The 20,707-nt window shown below is 43.7% G+C and overlaps 1 protein-coding gene across 1 annotated transcript; it reads left to right on the top strand.

Annotated features, from left to right (window-relative positions):
- The first annotated feature begins 344 nt into the window (after window positions 1-344).
- dhtkd1 (dehydrogenase E1 and transketolase domain containing 1) lies at window positions 345-19,883 on the top strand. Its single transcript, XM_085778223.1, has 17 exons — window positions 345-614; window positions 850-1,002; window positions 2,840-3,051; window positions 3,452-3,646; window positions 3,820-4,089; window positions 5,363-5,534; window positions 5,669-5,867; window positions 8,372-8,684; window positions 8,784-8,868; window positions 10,188-10,327; window positions 10,459-10,609; window positions 10,709-10,815; window positions 13,981-14,145; window positions 14,249-14,331; window positions 15,205-15,371; window positions 17,633-17,718; window positions 18,873-19,883. The coding sequence occupies exons 1-17, from the start codon at window positions 446-448 to the stop codon at window positions 18,972-18,974; spliced, it is 2,769 nt and encodes a 922-aa protein (XP_085634349.1). The 5' UTR covers window positions 345-445; the 3' UTR covers window positions 18,975-19,883.
- The last annotated feature ends 824 nt before the right edge of the window (window positions 19,884-20,707 follow it).

The following is a 20,707-nucleotide window of genomic DNA, read 5'->3' on the forward strand; positions in this document are numbered from 1 at the left end:
ACCTCGAAATTGAGCTGTTTTTGAAGCGTTGAAATGTGATGGCAATGTTTCATGTATATCCCATGGTATATCCCCTGATTAATGTTTGTAAACAAAGATCTATACTATAATCAGTCACATGATTTGTTCAGACCTGGCAGACCCCCAGGTTGGCAGAGACAGCTGAGGTCTCTGTGCTGGTCTTATGCAGTCTGGTTCTGGGACACAGGAGGGTTTTGTAACTGGCTTTGATTGGCTTATCGCCGGGGGTGTACTGGTTTTTGTCACGCAGACCTGGCGGCCAATATGCGCACGGGCACAGGTACTTGAGCCAATGGGCTGCCGGTGCGGCGCCACGCCCCTCCGTGACGTGTCTCTCTCTCGTGCAGCAGTATGGCCGCCGACCTGTAGCCTCGAGTCAGCCGCTGTCACACTTTACCGAACCGGAGCTGAACCACGTCCCAACATGTCGGCCGTGCTGCTCGTCAGGAGCTCGCTCAGCAGACTGAGCCCGGCCGTCGTCCGGCAGCTGGTCGGCTCGTACCACACCGAGAGGGGGGTGTACGGCTACCGACCCAAACACACCGACACCGAGCCCGGGCTGCACGGAGACCGCATCGCTGCACTCAACCAAGGTCAGTATGGGGTTAATACAGCACAGACCCCTACAGCACCGGAGGAGAAGAGGAGAAATAAAGTTGGAGGAGAAGAAACCTGCTTTAACTCATGACTTTGCTGTTGTTTTATTAAAACAAAACTATTTCCCATTGAGTTGTGTCCCTGCTGGTTCATAGAGCAGGTGGTGTTGTTGCTTCGCCCCCTCCTCTCTCTCTGACACCGGGCCATGTTGTTTTGTTGCTTTGTGCTCAGATCACGGACTGGCTCGGCTGGTGGAGGCGTACAGAGCACACGGACACAAGGCTGCTAAAATTAACCCCCTGTTGCCCCACAAGCCTGTTGCTGACAGCGTCCCAGAGATCAGCATGCTGACTGGCAGCATGGGAGGAAGACTCAACACTTCAGGTAAATGACACCTGCTGAACAACAGGATCATAACCATAAGATTTCCACTCTCTCCAAGTCCTGTTAATACATGGAGTGTATGAGCTACAGAGGAACACAGAAACATGATAGTCATTTCTACATACAGAGACTTCCATTGGTATGAAAGTGATGGTACAATACATATCCAGAAGGAAGGGTGATGATATTATATATTGCAATATATAGATACACTGTAAGCAAGGAGAGGTTACATTTTTTAGAAAATCTCCTAGAACACACAATTCTGTGTGTGCAAGCAAAACAGTCTGAACAAAGCAACAAATGCAACATGAAACAACTGCAAACTACTAATATAATTCTGATACAGAATCATCATGTGATATTTTAATGTATCAATATTTTAATGTATCAATATTTTCTTAAGCCCCTAAGGAGACAGAACCACAAAGAAATGCAGGAAGAATGAGAAAGGAGTCAAAATGATGAGACAAACAACAACAAAATAACAACAAAGTGAAACAAAACTACTACAAAGACACACAGTATGGTGGCCCTGAGGGCTCAACTCACTGCAGTGTAAGAAAACACAAGCAAAGACACCAACGCAACGCATTAAAAACTCAGAAAATAACATAATGAGATTGACAACACGTACACTGCAAAAGTAACAACAGAAGTGTGTCTGGGGACCCAGATAAACACTAATGCTAAGCTATCAGTACGTTACGTATTTGCAATAATGTGAATCATGTGATATTAAAGTTGTGATAAACCAAACAAACTGATCTTATTTCCATAGGTAGCCAATTTCACAACTACATAAGTCAAGCAGCACTTCACCTTCCATTGTATTGTGAGTTTTTGTTGTCAAACCGATGAAGTTGTGAATATGTGATCTGAATTTATGGTGCATTAGTCTCTTTGCCTAGCTAATTTTTGTAATGCATGAGGCTCTCAGGGCCACTGGACAAAAGAGACAAAATGACCTTAAAGGTGTTCAGAAATGGCTGTTTGTCGCGCCAAGTTTCCACGAGTTGCCGCACGAGTTTACCCGAGTAAAGAAAACAAATTTGATTGGTCGTTATCGAGTGGGCGGGATATTCAGTGTTTGGGGTGAGACTGAGCTCAGTGTGTGTGTGTGTCTCAGACGTTTGATTGACGGATGACGGATCCAATATCAGTGGCTGATGAATCGTGAGCAACATGACGTATAATTCATGTGCCTGCATTATCCAAAGCGAAAAAAAACTACCACACTTTCATCCCGGATTTAATCAAAAATAGAATTTTGCCCAAAGTTTGGGCTACATCGTCTGATAGATGAGTTATTACACTAATGTTAGGACCCAGAGTGGGCTCAAATTCAATTTTCTTTTCTGTACAGCTTTAAAGAGCTGCAAAATAACGACTAATGACACAGAGTCATTTCTGAAGGTTCAGGTCGACCTGCAGAATCATAAAAAACTGGTTTTTCATCTGAAGTGTTCTGCTCTTACAAAGCCCGTGTTTTTTGTAATCTTCAAATCAACATGTTTTCTTCTTGACAAATTGTTAAGCTCTAGAGAAAATACTCCATCACGGGTACAAAGTAAGTTTGGTCAGCAAAATGCAGTTCAAGTACCAGAGGTAAAAAGTTTTGTATTGAAAGTAGCTTTTAACTGTGATACTTGGTCAGGGTTAGGGTTAGGGGTTAGAGTTAGTGTAGAGCTGGAGCTCGTCTTCTACCAAGATGAAAAACTAACTTGCTCTGCTGTGTGTGTGCATCGTCATCTCGTACGTTGTCTTGGACACATCCCTGGTGAAGTGAGGATCACACCTAACTCCTTCAGACAAACTGAACCGTGTCTCTCTGTAGGTCTTCGGCACTTTGGGAAGGCGGAGGCCTCGGTGGAGGAGGTCCAGTCCTACCTGGAGCAGGTCTACTGCGGCCACCTGTCAGTGGAGACCGGTCAGCTCTGCAGCCTGGAGGAGAGGGAGTGGTTCGCCGATCGCTTCGAGGAGCTCAAGGGGAAAAGTTTCTCCACTGAGGAGAGGAGGCGGCTCGCCAAGATCATGCTGGAGTCTCAGGTGAGTCCAAGGAGAGATGTCATGGCGGCATCATGTGTTTTTAAGGGCGTATTCACACCAGGAAAGTCACATAGTTCACTTTCTTTCGTGCAGGCCAAATTTTTTTTTACTTGGTGTGGTTTGTATTCACATTGCATTTTTTATTTTTTGTTACAAGCATACCAACTTTGTAAACAAAAGCGCGTGTGTCCCACAGGATAAAAATAATCGGCAGCACCTTGCATAAAAAGTACACAACGGAGGTCATGCATGCATTTCTGCCCTTTTAATTTGGTATTTCAAGTGTCTTTACATCTGCAGCATTGCCCTTTGTCCAAGACAAATTTCTCCCACGGGAGACCAATACAATGACTTTGACTTTAAATTTGAATACACCCTAAGCCTCTATTTGTCATATTAGGAGTTTGACCACTTCCTGGCCACCAAGTTTGCCACTGTGAAACGTTACGGAGGAGAGGGAGCAGAGAGCATGATGGGCTTTTTCTACGAGCTGTTCCACCAGTCGGCGCACAGCGGGGTCACTGACGTAGTGATCGGCATGCCCCACAGAGGCCGACTGAACCTGCTGACCGGCCTGCTCAAGTTCCCACCAGAGGTGAGACGGCTGCGTGTGAAGTAGACGTGTTTACTTTGATCCATCACCTGACAACAGTAGATTGTTTTTTTTAAGCATCTGCACTCAGCCTCATACATAAACACGTCACAGTCAGCTGTTAGAGAGTCAACCAGGGCGAGTCCACATCAAACAACACCGTTTTTTCTCCCCAGCTCATGTTCCGTAAGATGCGCGGCCTCAGCGAGTTCCCGGACACCTCGCCCGCCATCGGCGACGTCCTCTCTCACCTCACATCCTCGGTGGAGTTGGATTTTGGGGCGGGACACCCTGTTCATGTGACCATGCTGCCCAACCCCTCTCACCTCGAGGCCATCAACCCGGTGGCCCAGGGCAAAGCCCGAGCCAGGCAGCAGCTCAGGAAGGAGGGAGACTATTCTCCTGCAGACAGCGCCCAGCCGGGGGACCAGGTCATCTGTCTGCAGGTGCTGAATCACAGCTGCTAACACACATACATACACATACTTATTCATAAGAAGGTGGTGGTGAGGAAACAAACACATTATTACATATCTTGTATCTTGTATAAAGATTTCTGGATGGACACAAACCTTGTTTATTATGATTTATATGGTCTCATCTTGAGGCCACATCTGGAGCATTTTGTTTAGTTAAAGAGAAACTATGCAGGATTTTTAGCTAAACTATGCTACATTTTCACCTTAATTTAACAGCTTTGGAGTAATTTTTTTTAAGTATATTTTTTTGCTTTTTGCCTTTTATTTGATAGCACATAGTGAGATAGACAGGAAAGGGGGAGGCAGAGAGAGGGGGAATGACATGCAGGAAATGTCTGCCCGACGCAGGATTCGAACCGGGGACGCCTGCGTTGAGGACTATAGCCTCTACATGGGGCGGCCGCTTTGACCACTGCGCCACGCACCGCCCCAGCTTTGGAGTCATTTTGATGGTTTAATAAATGACTTATAACTTGTTACAGGGAGAATGAAGGCTCTCTGCCTTCCACATAGTGTCTCTTGGCCTAAAACCAACCTTGCACCTCCAACCCGGTGTCCCAGCTCTCGTCTCAGCGGCATTGCTACACAAACGCGCCTCGAAACCCGTAATCTCTTGTTTAAGACTACACAAATATACACATCATAACATCATAAATGATAGATAACGTTATCCACCACTCCATGGATTGCTTTTTCGCCGGCTTCGCTGAAAACAAATGCACATGACCAGGAGGAGGGTTAGCAAAACAGCGGAAAAGCGACCGGACTTGCATAGTTCCCCTTTAATCAAATGTATGCCTTTTTAATTGAAGAAGTGGGCGTAGACAGATGTGAGATGAAATTCAACTAAGATTCCTGGATGGACACAAACCTTGTTTACCGGTATTGATTGATGATTTATATGGTCACATCTGGAGTCCTTTGGTTAGTTAACATGTGTAATGGCTGTGCAGCCTCGGTTGTGTACACCTGCTGGTCATGACCATTGTTTACCAGTACACAAGCTGGTTTTGTTGTCAAACAATCAGGTAGGGTAGGTATCTATGCTACTGTTGCTGTGGACCGGGAACATGATGAGTCAGCTGACGGCCTGCTTTACTTCCCACTGCCGATCCAGGCTTCATTCCTGATGGTGTCAGATGATAACAACAAGGCTCCCTGGAAGAGTGGCAGTGTGTGGCTGATGTAAAGCAGAGACTTCCTGCGCAGTGAAAGGCTCTTCTTGCTCTTCTCTCCACAGATCCACGGTGACGGCTCTTTCACAGGTCAAGGGATCGTTCCAGAAACTCTGACCCTCTCAAACCTGCCTCACTACAGAGTCGGTGGGAGCATCCACCTGATTGTGAACAACCAAGTGGGTTACACCACTCCGTCAGAGAGGGGGAGATCCTCTTTGTACTGCAGCGATGTCGGTCAGTGAAAGTCACAGACAGAATCACTATGAATTTATGAATGAAACCTGTTTTTTTAAATGATTCTAATATTGCATGTTTTTGTTTGTCGAAAAACGATACAATGATAACAGTCAGACATGTTTGTGTCACAGGTAAGATGGTGAACTGCGCTGTGATCCATGTGAACGGAGACGATGCGGAGGAGGTGCTGCGGGCCACTAAGCTGGCCGTGGAGTACCAGCGGCGCTTCAGGAAAGACGTCATCCTGGATCTGATCTGCTACCGTCAGTGGGGCCACAACGAGATGGACGAGCCTTTCTTCACCAACCCAGCCATGTACAAGATCATCCGGTCAGTGCAGCGCAGCTTCAGCCTGTTCACGTTGTATCATGATGCATCGTCACCATCACTTCACCAGGTGGTGTAGCACGTTTCTCAGGATCAGGACGAAGATCTGGATTCAGAAGAAATCAGCTGTTTTGTATTCGTGACTCATTCAACAAAAAGTCTGAGTTGTTATCACTTCCCCTCTAAATTTTTAAAGGGATACGCCAACATTTTTTTTCGTGTCTTGCCTCACTCCTGAGTCCATGACCAGCAGATAGACACCATCCTTTTCACTGTGCGTGCAGTAACAAGGGAGATAGAGCCCGTATCGCCCGTAATTAGCTTAGCTCAAACGCTGGAAGTGTATAGGTAGTGTTAGCCTGCCTCCTACTTGAGCCAAAATCAGCAGTCAGAAGCTGATTTCATTTTAGCTCTAAACTCTGTAAATATATCACTTTATCAACATGTCAAACATTTTTAGGCGAGAAAGTAGCCGTTTAGATCAGCAGTGTGTCGTTAATTTGTCTAAATACCAGCTGTTTACAATTTTGTTTGGACGAATTCGAATAAAACATCTGTTGCCCTTTACGTACTGTACAGAAAACCATGACGATAGAATTTGTGCTTTTACTTTGAAATAGGAAGCTAACCTACCCTCGATGTAGCTAGCTTGAACCAAAATAAACCGTCTTTGCTTGAACCCTCCGTTTTGACCGATCTCGTCCCGTTACCGGCATTTGACCGCTCAAGATGCCTTACTGGAGAGTTGCTGAAGAGTGTCTCTGATGACTTTAGGTGGAGGCAGGCTAACACTACCTCTACACTTCCAGTGTTTGAGCTAAGCTAATTACGGGCGATACGGCTCTATCTCCCTTGTTACTGAACGCACAGTCGAAAGGATGGTGTCTATCTGCTGGCCATGGACTCGTGAGTGAGGCAAGACACGAAAAAAAAAATGTTGGCGTATCCCTTTAACTACTTCCTCAGTCCTTTCACTCCTCAGGACCCCTGTAAAATGATGACCAGCTAATGAGATTGTTTTAACTTCAAAATACCAAAACCTTCTATCACTTATTTTCTGCTCTTTGGTTCGAGTAGTGAAAACCTTTAATCATTACACACTGAGCAGTGGATTTGATTTGTTTTGTCCTTCCCATTCTCTCTTTCAATGTTACATTTTGGTACTCAGACTGATTATATTCTGATAGCTAAACGTCAAGGTCGTAGTAGTCACACAAAACACATGTTGGCCTTGAACACAACATCTCTGGACTCTCATGAAACATGTGTCTGGCCTGTTGAGTGTGATTCCTTCAGATTTACCACACACATTGAGGTCCAATCCAAATACTTTGACATGCTGAACAACAAGCCAGTCAGCATGACTCTGCACTGACCCCATCCAGCTTTCACTCAAAGATGAATGAGTAAGATTGTCGGTTGTAGTCCTCACTGCAGCAGCCCGGTTCGAATCAACGCAGCCCTTTGCTGCATGTCTTTCCCACTCTCTCTGTCTCCCCATTTCCTGTCTCTCTCCAACTGCCCTGTCCATTAAAGGCATAAAGGCCAAAAATAAGATCGTCAGTGGCAAAGGTCACACTGACCTCAAAAGACACTGACACAATTTAACACAAATACCTTTAAAGGATAAAATTGCATAGTGATGGCATTTTATATCCTGATGAATGTCTGTTTTGTTGAAAAATATCTTTAAACTCTTATGAATGTTGGAGTACAGCTTGCATTGCATGTAAAAGTTCTCCAAGCCTCTTGTTACAATAACCTCCCAAAACACAACATTTTTTCCCTCCCAAAGTCATACAAAATCCCTTTGTGAGGCCACTTGGTTTCACAGTTTCTTTGCCCACAAATGGATCCATCCCACCTGACCTAACAGTGTTTATCAGAAACAGAGAAATTTTATTTAGTTTCGAAAAAATAACTCCACCACATTTCAAATGGGAATGCAGATCTCCAGAAAGAAAATTAGGCTGTTAAAAGTACATACAGTACATACAGTAAATTAAACACATCACACAAGTGTTTTCGCACTACATTTCCCATGAGCCTCTGCACACACACAGTGCGCAAGATGGAAGAAAGCGAAAGCATTTGCCAAGAATGTTTTCACTGATCCAGAATGAAAGTCGGAGGTTCGAAGACGGATCGGATACCGTCGTAGTTCCGACCATAAACGATGCCAACTAGCGATCCGGCGGCGTTATTCCCATGACCCGCCGGGCAGTGTCCGGGAAACCTGGAAACGCTGGGCGAAATGCTGGGCGAGTCGACCACTAAATAATAATATCAAGATAACTATAAAGACAAAACGATATGTTTATCGAAAATGGACCTATTAACAAGTGTGGGTAACGTTGATTCATTCTCTTTTATAACCAAAAGCAAACTCCTCTTTAAATGAGTAAAACTAGCCCTACATACATAGAATGTAATACAGAAATGTGTTGATATTTCACTGACACATATAGTAAATGAAACTGACATGTCACCTTGTTGTGTTGTTGCAGCTCCCGTAAGAGCGTCCCTGACTCCTACTCTGACCAGCTGATCTCTGAGGGCCTGATGACCGACGCCGAGCGCGCCGAGATCAAATCCAAATACTACAGCTCGCTCAACGAGAAGCTGGCCAACATGACCCTGTACAGCCCCCCGCCCACCAACCTGCAGGGCCGCTGGGGGGATCTGGTGGAACCCCAGGCCAAAGTCACCACCTGGGACACGGGCGTCCCCCTTCCCCTCCTCCAGTTCGTGGGGGCAAAGTCCGTGGACATCCCAGAGCAGATCCAGCTGCACAGTCACCTCGGAAAGACCCACGTACAGGTACGGCCTTCCATCTCATTTCTGTTGGAGGGGGGGGCTCGTGTTGATTTTTCAGCCGCACTATGATGATTCTCTTCTTTTTTTTCCCGTTGAGTTTAGGCTCGCCTGAACAAGTTAGAGGAGGGCACCAAACTGGACTGGTCCACAGCAGAGGCGCTGGCTTTTGGTTCTCTCCTCAGCCAAGGTCAGTGCTGAGCAGACAATGCATCAGATCCTCATCTAAGGACCAGTGAATATTTGTTTTTTGCTGTTTGGAAACAGGGTTTGAGGTACAGTTTAGGAGAACAGCATTTGCACAGAAGGTTTTATCAATCTATGGTTGCTCAACATGGAACACATTAGCGCTGGTCATAAGGGAAAATTCAATAGATGTAGCATTTAAAAAACAGCTGAAAACATGGCTTACTGATAACCAGGTCTGTGAACATTAAGGGTAGTTCTCTTATTTTAGATTACGAAAAATAGTAGGCACTTTACTCCATACACTTTAAAAACCAGCACTTTATTACAGATGCACTCTAAAAAAATAGCACTTTATAACAGATGCACTTAATGAATGAAATGAATCTTAAAGGTTCATTGTGTAAGAATTACTCCCATCTAGCAGTGCGGTTGTAGATCGCAAGCAACTCAGTCGTATTTTTCATGCTGCATTCACGTGAAATCGGGCTTAAGGCAGACGGACAACAGCCGCTGCACGTAACGGCATAAACAAGCGTCTATTTAAACAAGTGGCCCATCAGCACGAGGCAAAACAATACACGTGACAATTGATGTCATGGCGATGTCGTATTGTTTACCTGACCCACGTTTTACCGGCTTTCTCTCGACTTCCGTGACTAAAATGACATCTGGTTTGTTACCGACGGCCGTTTTTCCTACTGCACCTGAATGCAGCATTCACGTGCAGTCCGACAGCTCCGGTGTCTCCGCTGAGTTTCCGTGGTTTCCTACCGTCAGCTGCCACTGAACGTAAAAACATGGCGAAACGACATGGCAGCTACCAACCGAGCTTACCCGCTCCATGGAGATATGAATGATATGAACAGCAAATTTTGAGCTGAAAGGAACACTTCAGTTTGTTGAGGGGGGGGATTATTGATGAATGAAAAACTTACTTTTAAACGAAATAATCGATTTTCGTGAATAGATAACAGAAGAAGTTACACAATGTCCCTTTAACAGCGCTATACGACACTTTTGTCGATTAAATGCACTTTAATTTTACTACAACTGCTTACTCCTTCTGACTGAAGCTACTGTGTGATATATTGTATATATTGTGATATGGTATTGTGATATTGTGATATGGTATTGTACCATGGTGTGCTTTGTTCTTATTCTTGTCCTTATCTAATGTTTTTGTGTAAACTGCGGGACTACAGATGGAAATTAGTTTTAGAGCTAAATCTGGCATATTTACATATTGTATGTTCATGAATTCGCAGATTCCTGTTACAAATAAACAAAAGAGAGAACATATTTTTTTGATTGTTCCTGCAGGTTTTAACATTCGAATCAGCGGGCAGGACGTGGGAAGAGGCACCTTCAGTCAGCGGCACGCCATGGTGGTGTGTCAAGACACCAACGACATGTACATCCCTCTGAACCACATCAGCCCTCAGCAGACAGGTTTCCTGGAGGTAACACTTTGATAGAGCAGATCAAACCATCAGAGAACATGAAACATGACACATTAGTTCTTATCTAAACTTTGCATCACTTGAACTGACATCTCATGTGGCGTGTTGCGGCGTGTTGTGTGTGTGTTTAGGTGTGTAACAGCCCTCTGTCGGAGGAGGCGGTGCTGGGATTCGAATATGGCATGAGCATCGCACAGCCCAAGCTTCTTCCCATCTGGGAGGCTCAGTTTGGAGATTTCTTCAACGGAGCTCAGATCATCTTCGACACCTTCATCACTGGAGGTAAAACCATCCTCGCCACTCTGACACATCCTGAAGGGATTTAGAAACGGTGTAGAATCCCCAGACAGCGGATGTGACTGTGAATGATGGTGTGTCCAGGTGAAGCCAAGTGGCTGCTGCAGTGTGGGATGGTGATCCTGCTGCCTCACGGCTACGACGGAGCCGGACCCGAACACTCCTCCTGCCGCATGGAGCGCTTCCTCCAGGTCTGTGGGACTGAAGCTCTGCTCCAGTCTGAGTCAGCCATGTCACAGCAGCTACACACAGCACCATGTAAATACTACTAACAACTACTACTACTACTACTACTACACTACTGCTACTGCTACTAACATTAACACATGTCACAGCAGCTACACACAGCACCATGTAAATACTAACTACTACTACTACTACTACTACACTACTGCTACTGCTACTAACATTAACACATGTCACAGCAGCTACACACAGCACCATGTAAATACTAACTACTACTACTACTACTACTACTACACTACTGCTACTGCTACTGCTACTAACATTAACACATGTCACAGCAGCTACACACAGCACCATGTAAATACTAACTACTACTACTACTACTACACTACTGCTACTGCTACTAACATTAACACATGTCACAGCAGCTACACACAGCACCATGTAAATACTAACAACTACTACTACTACTACTACACTACTGCTACTGCTACTAACATTAACACAATTACTATTACTATTGCTGCTGCTACTACTACTACTACAGTATTACTACTGCTGCTATTGCTACTAACATTAACACTACTACTACTGCTGCTGCTACTAACATTAAAACAACTACTATTACTACTACTGCTACTGCTACTGCTACTGCTACTGCTACTACTACTACTACTACAGTATTACTATTGTTGCTACTGCTACTAACATTTACACTACTACTGTTACTACTACTGCTACTACTAGCACTACTACTATTACTACTATTACTGCTACTAACATTTACACTACTACTATTACTACTACTACTGCTACTGCTGCTACTACTACTACTAACACTACTAACTACTACTGCTACTAACATTACTGCTACTAGCATTACTATTATTACAACTGCTGCTACTACTACTAACACCACTACTACTACTACTGCTGCTACTGTTACTAACTAACTACTACTGCTACTGCTTCTACTAGTTACTGCTACTAACTACAACTACTACAATTACTAACTATTGCTATTACTATTACTACTTCCAAGTACTACTGCTATTACTAATAGAACCACAACAAATACTACCATAACATACCTCTTCTACTACTACTATTGATGCTACTACCACTAAAATGTATATTACTACCACTACTAACTAGGCTACTATTATAATTACAACTTCTACCATTACTACTACTAGTATAACTTCCGACTAGTAGTAGATTGGAAGCTCAGGTCTTTCACAAAGTTTAGATTTCTCTCTTGGCACTTTAATAATATGTGATTAAAACTCCACAGTCTGTCATCCAGGCTAATTAAACCAACATTTAATTGAGTGTTCTCTGTTATGAGCAGGCTGGGGACATGAGCGATCACGACTCATGAATCCAGTTAGAAACGTGGCTGTGATAGAAATCTTGTGAAGCTGATGCAGGGGGTTTCAGGAGACACCAGTGAGGGCTCAGACAGATGGACAGTGGACGGTTACAGATGTGTCTGCAGCTGTCCCCTGCAGAGAGAGACGTGTATGAAGTCACACAGGTGCAGAGGTCGCTCCTAAACAAAGAATTCAACATTCACCTCAGTCACATAGTAGGAATCTCACGGGAAGACGGTCTGTCTCCGAGCTGAAGGGCTGCTATGTATGAGGAGACCCCCTGATATCGTCACGACCTCGGTTGCCATGACAACTGCCATTGGGGCCTGGGATCATTTGACTTTATCAGTTTTCTCAGCTACCCTAGACGCAGACACAGCTTTACCTCTGTGATACTTAAGACCTAAAGCAGGAAAAATCTCTCCCACCTCACATGAACATGATGTAACGACATCGAACGCTGCAGATTCTTTAGCTGTTTAGTGACCAAACACACCTGCAGAGTTTAATGTTTCACTTCAAGCAGTGCAGAGGTTATCTTTTCACCGCCACTGTGTCCACTTGTATCCAACTAAGTGCAAAGCCACAGGTGAACATTAAAACAGATTTTACTCATCACTCCTGTTCATACTGGCCAAGGTGCTTCGAGACAAAACCCACAGTCTGTTAACTCAAAAGATCAAGTTTAGATAATCTGAGGCTTTGGCCGCCTGAGGCAGACCAGCTGTGTGTTTCAGTGTGACTTTAATCTGTGTGCGATTTTATCAGGGCACACATGTATTCAGTAACATCATCATCATGTAATGCTGAAGCTTCAGCTGTCTCAGGTTGTGACTGTGAAAGACACATTGTGATTTGTCGACCCTTTTGCGTGGAGTGTGGATGATATCTGCTCAAACCCAAACAAACAGCAGATTGATAAATACAGTGCACCATGCACCCACTGACCACTTTATTACTGTAGATAGAATTTAATACTACAGCCCAGCCATAGACTCTGCCTTTTAGCGAAGTTTACAGTGTTGGTATGGTATCTTACAGAAAACATATTTATTATTTTGTCCTCCATAAATAGGGAGAATATTAGATACGACTCTGTGGCAGATGCAGACGAGGGCAAACGCCTCAGTGCAAAAAATTTATTATGTACATCTTCGATTAGACTGAACTGATGTCATTTTAATTCTGCACTTTTATGCACAACATGTATGTACAAACAACTCCTGTAAGTGAAACTTAGAGCTGGTGGCAAGTAAATCATTAAATCATTAAATCCAGGACAACAGGTTGTTGTTAGGGTGTTTTCAGAGGAAAGGACAATCTCAGTGTGTCTTTCCCACTTTGTTGATATTTTACTGACCAATATACAAAGTTTTAGAGAAGCATTTAGGTCAGTGTTTTTCAACCTTGGGGTCGAGACCCCACGTCGGGTCACCTGGAATAAAAATATTTTTCTAAATAATTATTCTTTTTAAAATTGTGACCACACACAATCTTAAACAACTGTATTCTATACTTTCACTTGTGAATATAAATCGAGTTCAAATAAAATGCAGAATATAAAAATATCTGATGTTTTTAAGGTATGACCTGTTCTCCACTGTTACTTATTAACCAGTGGGAAGGTCCAAGTCTACAGGTCTGTTGCTTAATATCATTACTTTCATACTACAGCACAGCCATAAACAGGTTTACAGTCTGAATGTCTGTGCTCCGCCTGCAGCTTCCTGTTCCGTTGTGTCTTACACATTACCCGAGGTGTAAATGATTACCAACTCGTCCCCCTCTGTCTCTCAGATGTGTGACAGTAAGGAGGAAGGCGTGGACGGCGACAACGTGAACATGGCTGTGGTCAACCCCACCACCTCCGCCCAGTACTTCCACCTGCTGAGGCGACAGATGATCCGAAACTTCCGCAAACCCCTCATCGTGGTCGGGCCCAAGATGCTGCTCAGATTCTCTGTACGCACGCTGCCCGTGACATGTTCGAACGTTTTATCTCCATCCTCTTTTTACACATGTGTTTTTTATTAAAGTGGGTGAACACTGCTCCTTCTGTCGACAGGGGGCGGCGTCCAGTCTGACTGAGATGGCACCAGGAACATCCTTCAAACCAGTGTTAGGGGACACGTCAGTCTCAGCTGAAAGGTACATTTTCATGACTGTAAAAACGTTTTCTTACAGGATGTTAAAGGGATAGTTCAACATTTTGGCAAATTGGCCCATTGCCATAATCGCTATAGTTATAGCAGTAGGTTTGTTAACTTCAATTGTCGTGCAAGCTATTTTTAGAGCGGCGGAGCAGAGCCACGAGCTGCTCAGAGCTACGCTACGGAGGCTCATGGGATTTCTTGGTTTCCCTCATCAAACTCATCAAATACACAATCCAACAACTCCACAACGCTCTGGTGGACAAGTTGTGACCTGCACATTCACCACGCTATGAGATAATAATGGAACGCTACAAGACGGAGTTGTTTTAGAGGTAAATTCATGCAAAACCGCTGATGCGCGTTGCCTTCAGGGACAGTTTTTCAGCAAGCAGACTCTGTATTTACCTTGAAAACGGCTCTGTTTCGTAACGTTCCGTTATTATCTCATAGCGTGGTGAATGTGCAGCTCACAATTTGTCCACCAGAGCGTTTTGGAGTTGGATTGTGTATTTGATGAGTTTGATGAGGGAAACCAAGAAATTCCATTAGCCTCCATAGCGTAGCTCTGAGCAGCCTGCCGCTGCGCTCTGTTGTTCTAAAAATAGCTTGCACTGACAAATAAAGGTAACAAACCTACTGCTATGACTATAGGGGTTATGACAATGAGCCAATTTGCCAAAATGTTGAACTATCCCTTTAACTATTCAGCTGGGTGTCTGCTCCTGAATGTGATTTCAAAATTTCAAATCGTAGGATTTCTCAGGTCATCACAAGTGATGTTTTGAGTGGCTCATACGCTTAAACGTGGTTGAAAAACATAATAGAAGTGATCAAGTAGATGAAACCCATGTTTTCTAATTGCCCTCAGCGTCCAGAGGGTGGTGCTGTGCTCAGGGAAGCATTACTATGCCCTGCTGAAACAGAGGGAGGCATCAGCAGCAAACCTCAACACAGCGCTGGTCCGGGTGGAAGAGCTGTGTCCGTTCCCCCTGGACGCTCTGCAGCAGGAGCTCAGAAAGTACCCCAATGCCAAAGGTAGAGTGACCCCACGCTGACCTCACACAGCTCCACCTCTACTACTCAAACACACACACACACTGTTTGCTGTGGCTTGGTTTAGGTCGCTGTTGACTGGCTGAATGCGAGTCGTAGTGAAGTGGATGTTGAGACTAGAAAAGCTCTATATAGATGCAGTCCATGTTGTCCATTGACATCTATTTGACTTTCACCTAAATACATAACATGAAAATGTGTCAAAAGATAAATAAGCAGTCATCTACATGTGAGATTTTCGTCTGGACACGAGCAGCTGGGTGGTGAACGTGTCTCTTTGTGACCACTGTTCCTCTTTGCGAACATGCCTTTCCTGTGTTTTGTAAATGTCATGTTGTTTGAGGCATTTCCCTGTTACATAACACTCTGTCTTTGTCTGTGTGTCTGGTGAAAAAAAGAGGAAAGATGGGTTTATTTATGAGGCACCTTTCACACGTCACAATCTTTTTGTAATTTGGGGAATAACACACAAGGGACAAAATGATAAGAAAAGTAAATGTGAAACAATGAAGGGCAGCCTGCTCCCGATGTTAATGTGGAACAGAGAAATTGCTGCTTTTCAGCGTTGACTTTTAATCCTCTTACTTCGCTTTTTGTTTGAGAAACCTACAAAGACGTCATTACAATGGTCTGACCTGGAAACACTTCACTTTTAGTGGGACAACGTGACACACTCGTCCTTTAATTCTCCCTCTACACTCAGCGTGGCACACTTACTTCTCAGATTCCCTGCTGATTTTAAAACCTTCAACGATGCCAGGGTTTCTTTGGGTGGTGACCATTGACCTTTGCTGACAAGAAAAATTCATTAAGCTTTTATCTTTGCGTAGGAAAGAATTTATTTTTCTTCATTTAACACCACTGTCACTTGATAATACAGTTGGCCACATTTAAGTGTCAGGCAGAAAAACAAGTACAAAAACAGCTACGTATGTGAGTCACACTGCTGAATGTCGCTGAGGAGGAAGCAGCGTCCTTAATACAACAGTCACCACTTTTATTAGACGCCTTCAGATCACCTGTATCTGACAAACTAACATCTGAAGTCTGAGCGACAGCAGACCACAGAGTGTTCCTAATATTTTGTCCACCGTCAAAGTTCATTTTGTTGTGAAACATGAGGAACTACTGGCTTCACTATACCCATAAATCTTTGGCATTTGTGGGCTGTACTTAGCGAGGGCCACTCTCCTTCCTCTAGCCAACTGCACCACAATTACAGCACATCAGAGTGAAGAGGATGCATTTACTGGCATTTTTCACATTTAGAGTTCAAATCCAGCAGTCGACTCCGGATTTTTCACATTTTCATCTGTGCCCAGTTTTCCTGCCTCCACTTTTACAGTTTTAGTTTGATTGATGCTGTAAAAGAGCATGAAAACTGACTCATCTTGCTCTTTAAGCACCAAAATCCAGATGGGAGAAGCTCTGAGTTGATTAAAATGTAGTAGAGCTCCTTTGAGCATCACAGTCTGTTCACAGCAGCTCATGCTCCCTGCCTTATTGGTGGAGGCTTGAGACAAAGACTGTAGCTACAGCTCAGGGTCAAAGAAAGTCCACTAACTCCTCCTTTAAAAAAAAAAAAGAAGCTGATTTTGTTTACAGATAATTCTTCGAGATGCTACGCCTGATGGTGAATCAAAGATAACACAGTACAGGAGAGTGATCTTTGTAGCAAAGCTAGAAATAAAACATTATTGATGGAGTTTAACAGTACGATCATAGTAATGGTGGTTTAAAACTTAATATTTATCAAAAAGTCACTAAGAAATTAAAGGCACTTTATTGAGTTTCATTAATTTAAAATGAACAGTGTAATTCAATAATTCATTTGATCATCACTTGATTTATAAACTGGCTGCTGACATCAGAAAGAAGCAAAAACAGCCATCACATGTGACAACAAACAATGAGAAAATAAACATTCAAAGTAGCAGAACAAATTCATTCAAATTTCACTTTATAACTGAACATTAATTATTTGTATTGTTATATAAAATGTCTCTCTCTTTCCCTCTGGAACCAAACCTTGAAGTTGAGGTTTCACTTCATGTCTCTGTTTCTTTGTTTCCACCAAACCCACTGAACCAGATCCAGATTCAGTTTGATCTGGAACTTCTCTGCCAAAGGGCGGGAAAAAATACACTTCGAGTTGTCAGAAACGTCACATGCGTGTGTGTGTGTGATCCACTTCCTCTTTTCGCCATCAGCTCTAATCAGTTTTCTCTCTGATTCCCACACAGAGTTTGTCTGGAGTCAGGAGGAGCCTCAGAACATGGGTCCCTGGTCCTTCATAGCTCCGAGGTTTGAAAAGCAGCTGGCCTGCAAGGTGAGCAGCAGCATCTGATGCAAAAACAACAACATAATACAAATATATGATGTTAAAAGGATACAACATTTTTTTTTCATGTCTTGCCTCACTCCCGAGTCCATGACCAGCAGATAGACACCATCCTTTCGACTGTGCGTGCAGTAACAAGGGAGAAAGAGCCGTATCGCCCGTAATTAGCTTAGCTCAAACACTGGAAGTGTATAGGTAGTGTTAGCCTGCCTCCTACCCGAGCCGAAATCAGCAGTCAGAAGCTGATTTCATTTCAGCTCTAAACTCTGTAAATATATCACTTTATCCACATTTCAAACATTTTTAGGTGAGAAAGTAGCTGTTTAGATCAGCAGTGTGTCATTAATTTGTCTAAATACCAGCTGTTTACAATTTTGTTCGGACAAATTCGGCGCTACTCAAGCTAGCCGTTGTGACCCAGCGCACTTCCAGTTACTTTCACAAAATAAAACACCCATTGCCCTTTACATACAGAAAACCATGACGATAGAATTTGTGCTTTTACTTTGAAATAGGAAGCTAACCTACCCTCGATGTAGCTTGAACCAAAATAAACCGTCTTTGCTTAAACCTCCGTTTTGACCGATCTCGTCCCATTACCGGCATTTGACCGCTCAAGATGCCTTACCGGAGAGTTTTGTCAGCTCTGAGACGAAGATCGGCCTTTCAGTTTCCATTTAGAGTTGCTGAAGAGTGTCTATGATGACTTTAGGTGGAGGCAGGCTAATGGTGCGTTCCAGGCAACCCGTAACTCGTATTTTTCCGACCTGTTCCTATGGTTACCAGTTAGAACGTACAGTCAAACTCGTAACTTCCCACCTGTGAACTCGTACTAGATCGATCTGCTCCCAGTTCCCAGTTCGTAACTCGTAACTTGCCTGGAACGCTACAAACTCGTAACTGGTGACTTGAAGTCGTGACTTACGGGTTAAAAAGCCTGCCTGGAACGCACCATAACACTACCTATGCACTTCCAGCGTTTGAGCTACGGGCTCTATCTCCCTTGTTACTGCACGCACAGTCGAAAGGATGGTGTCTGTCTGCTTGTCATGGACTCGGGAGTGAGACAAGACACGAAAAAAAAATGTTGGCGTATCCCTTTAAACACACACCACACTCACTCCTGTCTGCTTCCTCCTCAGCTCCGGCTAGTGAGCCGACCTGCTCTGCCCGCCCCGGCTGTGGGTATCGGGACCCTCCATCACCAGCAGCAAGAGGCCATCCTCACCGCCACCTTCTCCTAAGAGTCGGCGTGACTGGGAACCAGAATACTAACCGGCACACAAGCTTTGGTACTACACTACATCCTGAACCTGCTGCGGTCCTCCCAGCATCAACACTAAAGAGCTGAGCTGCTGCATGACACATACACGGGACCTTTTTAGATGGTGTGAAAACAAATTGGTCGATAATTTAAAGAACAGATCGAAGGAAGCGTTGAAGAGAATAGTGTTTTAATTGTGCTCTTATAGTCAAACAGGTTTTAATCACCATATGTATGTGGTTTGAAGTCAAGGCCTGATTGTGGTTTATTTGTCCCCCCCCCCTTCCTGTCCTTTTAACGTGTGAGTTTTCTTCTTGTTCAAGCTGAAAGTAAAATGTGGTAAGAAAATAACACACACCTGCTAATTTGGTTCAGATCTGAATCGAAGCCTTAGAGACGACGTTTACATGTGATTGTAGAACAAGAAAGCACTTGTAGCTGACCTCTGTACTCATAGCACTCAGGACTGTGTCAAAGCTGCACAGACTCAACGTTTCAGGAATCAAAACTGTTTAGTCGTCTCAATCATTGATTCAGTTTAATACTTTCTGTTCTGTTACTATCAGTGTGGCCTGTTAGAAACCTCCGAGCATTACCCCTGTAGTGTCTCTATGGAAGAACTTGAACATTTCACTATGGAAGATGAAAGTGTTTCTGAAAAAAAAAAAAAACAAGGGAGCTGTTACCGTTGTGACTGTTCTGAAGGTTTATCCTGCCTGCTGTAGGAGGACAAACATCTGGACGTGTCATGGTGCAGATGCTGAAAAAGTACTAGATTGTTTAAACTGAGACTTTTGCTCAAAGTACTGGCATTAAAGGGCTAATGTAAATAAACAAAATCTGAATTTTCAAATGGAAATATTTTCAAATAAATCTATTTTCAATGTCATGCAAGGTGTTTGATTCTTCCAAACAATTCAATTACCTATTTCCAGCTGCTAGAGGAGGGAGGGGCATTCTGTATGAGAATGACTTTTACTTTATATTTTGTAAGTCTATATTGATGTTGGTAGTTGTGAAATGGATGCATGTCTTTTACAAGTAAGAAAGTATTTCTACACTGTAGTGTTTCTGCTTTTACTTCTTCTTTCTATGATCTCAGTACTTCTTCCTCCACAGTGGAGGATAAACCAAAGTACATTTAGTTGACTGCTCTTTTACTGTTTGAATTCGAAGTGCACATAATACTAGATAAAAGATAAAATCCTGTGAGTTGTTCTGCATAAGTTACATGAGCACCTGTTGCACACAGACTTTTTTCTTATTTTGTCTGCCCTATAATTACCATTGAATTCAATCTTAGCAACAGACACACCAACAATAGAAACTGAACATCATGACACTTCATAGAAGTCACAAAAGTTTGCCTGGTGTTGGTGAAATGCTCTCGTGTCTTGTGCTGTGCTTCTACTCCAGCAGGATATTCTTAGTCTGCTTCCAGGCTGCTGAATCGCCGCCTTCGTCTCAGATTTTATCAAGTGATTTGGAAATGGTCTGGTGCTCGTGCTGCTGCATCCCAGTCGGTGAAGCAGCCGAGCCGATCGAGGCCTCCGAAGTCTTTGGACTGAGACCAAGAACCGCCCCAGAGCCACGGTCCAAATAAATGGATGCAACTTTGGTGAAATTGAAATAAAAATGTGTGCAGCTGCTAAATCTGCAGTAAATCTGACTGACATAGCAGTCAGTGTTGCTGTGTCAGAGGTAAACAGTGCA

This window comes from Trachurus japonicus, chromosome 6 (genome assembly GCF_045865225.1).
Source record: "Trachurus japonicus isolate A0001 chromosome 6, Traja_1.0".
In the NCBI taxonomy this organism is placed as follows: domain Eukaryota; kingdom Metazoa; phylum Chordata; class Actinopteri; order Carangiformes; family Carangidae; genus Trachurus; species Trachurus japonicus.

Coding starts and splice junctions, on each gene's coding strand:
- dhtkd1 (XM_085778223.1), top strand. CDS start 446: ATGTCGGCCGTGCTGCTCGTCAGGAGCTCGCTCAGCAGACTGAGCCCG. Junction 5,868..8,371: donor GCCATGTACAAGATCATCCG/GTCAGTGCAGCG, acceptor GTGTTGTTGCAG/CTCCCGTAAGAGCGTCCCTG. Junction 17,719..18,872: donor AAAAGCAGCTGGCCTGCAAG/GTGAGCAGCAGC, acceptor CTTCCTCCTCAG/CTCCGGCTAGTGAGCCGACC.